This window comes from Nothobranchius furzeri, chromosome 12, assembly GCF_043380555.1.
Source record: "Nothobranchius furzeri strain GRZ-AD chromosome 12, NfurGRZ-RIMD1, whole genome shotgun sequence".
Taxonomy (NCBI): domain Eukaryota; kingdom Metazoa; phylum Chordata; class Actinopteri; order Cyprinodontiformes; family Nothobranchiidae; genus Nothobranchius; species Nothobranchius furzeri.
This window is the reverse complement of record NC_091752.1, coordinates 51,319,866-51,324,201: the sequence shown is the minus strand read 5'-3', so window position 1 is coordinate 51,324,201 and position 4,336 is coordinate 51,319,866. Positions and strand designations below refer to the sequence as shown.

Genomic DNA, 4,336 nt, shown 5'->3' with positions numbered 1-4,336 from the left:
TGGGCAGCTCTTCAGAAACCTGCAGGAGGGTCCTTACATTATATAAAATGCCTACAGTCAATGGTAGAGACCTCCATGGCACCACAAAATGATGCAAAAGGTGATCTTTGTATAACATGTCCCCTTTAAGGACCAAGAGAAGACTTATAATCTAAGAATAAGACTTGAAATTGTGTTCATCTTTAATAAAAACTAAGTTAGCATGCATGTGTTTTCCTAAAAGGTGACAACAACACAGGAAACAAAGCTAAGAGACCTATTTAAACTATATTTATGAGGAGACCAAAGTTTGTAAGAAACCAGCGCGACCGTCCATGTGAGTGGGTTTGCGTGTAGGGAGGGATGGGAGAGGCAGAGACAGAAGGAAGCCTGAGAGAGAGAGAGAGAGAGAGAGAGGAGCGCGCGCTCAGAACAGGAGTGCGCGTGGGACATCAGCACACCGGCCGGGTCAAGGAGCTGCAAGGATGGAGATCCGACCAGACAGGTTCAAGGCTGTCGCCGGCAAAACTCTGGGGAAAATTCACAGGTAGGCAAGAGTTCCTGTCGAATTCCTCTGATTTGTGCCAGCGGAGCGCGGTTTCCTCCTGGCACGACTCAAATACGTCCTGCTCTGAGTTTATGTCATGTCTCTCCTCCAAACCAACTTTAAAACTGTGGAACAAGTTCGAATTTTTGTTTTATTTAGGACTGAAGGTCGTTACGTCTAAAAGAGGACGCAGAGGGAAGCAAAAATCTGGTTTTACGCACAGCTGGCACCGCCAAAAGAGGTTAAAATGGATCTGGAGGTGGCGAAAGTGTCTAACTGGAGGAATTTATGTTTTATTTGGATCTTTTTCAGCTTAAAGCGATGGTTCAGAGTAGAAGGAAGTCCGATTACGTAATAATTACGTGGGTTGCTGATAGCTGGATGAGAGTGAGCCTATCTATCTATCTATCTATCATCTATCTATCTATCTATCATCTATCTATCTATCTATCTATCTATCTATCTATCTATCTATCTATCTATCTATCTATCTATCTATCTATCATCTATCTGTCTATCTATCTATCTATCTATCTATCTATCTATCTATCATCTATCTATCTATCTATCTATCTATCTATCTATCTATCTATCATCTATCTATCTATCTATCTATCTATCTATCTATCTATCATCTATCTATCTATCTATCTATCTATCTATCTATCTATCTATCTATCTATCTATCTATCATCTATCTATCTATCTATCTATCTATCTATCTATCTATCTATCTATCTATCTATCTATCTATCTATCTATCTATCTATCTATCTATCATCTATCATCTATCTATCTATCTATCTATCTATCTATCTATCTATCTATCTATCTATCTATCTATGTCTAACTTCTTCCATTTTCTGAAAAAAACTTTATGATAATAATTATTATTTTAAGTATAATTCGCTTAAATTTATTTAACGTGAAAGTTTTAAAAAATGGAATTCCATGCAGTCTTGACAGTTGAAACATCGTCATCTGAGTGGAATAACCTGAGTGGAAGGACGAATAAATTTACCCTGGAGATTAGACTGCTAAACCTTTTCTTTCTGATTAAAGTAATCTTTTATTTTTATATTTAAAAAGATAAAAATGACAGATTAGGGGCGAGTTTGATAGTAACATTTTTATTGTTTTGCAAACTTAGACAATTTACAAACAAAATAAGACAAGATAATTGTTTTAAATTATATTCAATAATAAATCACAATAAAACAGTTATAAAATATCATGAGATTCAAGTTATTATACAATGATATGCACAGTTGTTCTTAAAGACAGATATTAAAAATGGGTTTTTATTTTCAGTTTAAGTTTTAAATGAAAAATAATTATGAATATAATAAAATGCTGGATAAATTCCACATCATGGCAAAGAAAAGCGTTCCATTGGTTTGCTGACAATATTTCAGTGGAGGAAAAAAAAAGAGAGATTAAAGACACCGATAGAACATCACGCAATAACCATCGCTTTAAGCTTCCGCTCTCTCAGGATTTGAGGTAGCAACCAAACGTACAAATCCCGTCCTGAAATAGCCTGTTTTTCAGTCCAGCTGTCGAGCCATGCAAATCCCTAAACTCTCCCCTCCCACTCGCTCCGTCCCGGGCCATGTCACTTCCTCCAGCCGCCGTCTCCTCCTCCTCCTCCTGCTGCAGCCACTGAAAACCAGCTCAGGCAACTTTCACCCTGCTGGGGTCTCCCAGATTAATGGTGGTGAAAATCCTCCTGAGACACACAGCTGATGAAGCTGTGAGCCATGTCAGACCGGTTTTAGTGGGCGTTTCCTCTGGTTTTTAGTCAGCATGTATGAACTGTTCAAATTCATCTAAAAGTACATCTTTTGAGGAGTTTAGAAAAGACGTTGACTTTTAAAACTCTAGCAAATGCAGTACAATCTCATCACAGACAAAACCATGATCCCCTCATGAAAGCAGCCAGGAGTTCATCTATTATTTAAACATTTTCTCCATCAGGATGCATCTCCTGTTTCTATATTAAACTCCTCTAGGTAAGCACAAATTTCTCTAGCGTAAGGTCAACTGTTAAAGATGAACTGTACTTTCTTTAAACATAATTATAGACTTTGTGTAAAAGTCTCACGTTTCCTTTTTATTGTGAATCAAATTTCTCCGACTGGTTTGCTGAAGAAACGTTTAAATGTGCCGTGGCTGCACTGAGACACGCAAGGCAACACAGAAAATAACAGGTAATCCATTTTTAATCCTCTTGATCTGCAGCAGAGAACATTTTTCTGTTGCTTCCTTTCTCTCTCTTCCACGTAGGTAGTCTGAATAAAACATTAAAACAACAATAAGATGATCTGTGGTAATGACTTCTCTTTGTTTTTGTATTTAGAGAGGCAGCATCTCGCCTGCCGCAGACAGCTCTTTCAGCAATCTTAGTTTGGAGAAATATAGATTAGTTTTGTCAGCTTAACACACTAATCACATCAGGGTCAAGGCAAAAGTAGACCCATGGGAGCCTAAAACATCTCTAAACTGTTCCATTGTTTAATGCAAATTCTATTCAATACAGTCTTGTAAATGTTATATGTCATGGATATTAAAGGGGTGGTTTACTCGATTAATCACTACATTTGCGGTGGTCTCTAGGAGGAATGAATTCCTTGTAAGTCGTTCTCGGAGGGAGAATATACGGGTGCACCATCTCTTGGACCCAAAAGTTGCCCACATCACAGCTGAGCTTCAGACGACAGGTTTTGGAGTCTTGTTTCCTGATATTTGGACATCTGTCCCTGGGTTGGATAACAGCAACTCTACCACTGAGTTGCAACGCCTATGAGTTATCTCCACAAAAAACACAAACTAGGAGGAGCTTCTGCCGTGTGGTTGTGCTGCTAAGGCTAACAGCTAGCTTAAAGTAGCCGAGATGTTCGCTGCTGATTGGTTAAAACAGCCTTCCCCCTTAAGCTAACTGTAAGCATTAGCAGCTCCCATCGTGAGTCAAGATGGGTGAGTCCATGGACGTTAAGTGACAGTGTGATCTGTGAGGATTTGCTAATCCTAGAGTTTAACCGTCTATTTCCTATCAGAAGCTAATGCAGGAGATAGGTGTAGGAGACTATTCTCATGTTCAGCCTGCATGCAAAAGTGACTGATTATAATCAGAAATAATTATTAAACACTGTTTTTTTCAGTCAACCACATCTTCAGAATTGAACTTGCGGATATTTGCATAAGGAATAATCAGCCAGCACTTTGATCAGACTGATGGGCTAATGGCTAGTAACAGTGAGGCCAGTTACTAAGGGCTTTTGAGTCACTCTAAAACATTTCCATTGTCAGATATTTCAGTTTGTCTTACAATAATTTATTTTATAAACATTTTACTATTTTTTTATGTCACCACTTTGTTTACAAACATGAACTGGCCACCACTCTGTCACCAGTTTCTTATTGATCAAGGGACATTGACCTGACAGGTATCAAGGATGATCCTGTTGCTGATGTTCAAACTGTAATCAAAACATCTGACTGAGCAAAGGGCCTATAATCTGGATAAATATTTTACTAGGTATAAGTAAAGTCATACGTTGAAGAGATTAAAATATTATCATACAAAAAGCCAATGTCCTGTGTGAGGCTGCAGGGTCTCAGGATGTTGAGTTAATTATAAACTATGTGTATCAACCACATTTCGATGGATATTTCCAGAGATTAACGGTAAAAGCTACACATTGTCTCTTTAAACAGAATGGGTTTATTTTAGGGATCCGATCACTTGAAACGTTTTTTGTGGGTCTGTTTACCCATCCCCTCAAAAACCCACAAACTCTTCATAAACAC

General features: G+C 38.1%; 1 protein-coding gene across 1 annotated transcript in view; it reads left to right on the top strand.

Moving 5' to 3' along the window:
- Positions 1-367: 367 nt before the first annotated feature.
- Positions 368-4,336, top strand: part of slc17a7a (solute carrier family 17 member 7a) — a 19,645-nt gene continuing 15,676 nt past the window's right edge. Inside the window, exon 1 of the mRNA XM_015945877.3 lies at positions 368-526. Within this exon, the coding sequence (XP_015801363.3) occupies positions 465-526 (62 nt within the window). The 5' untranslated portion in view covers positions 368-464. The remainder of the gene's footprint in view (positions 527-4,336) is intronic.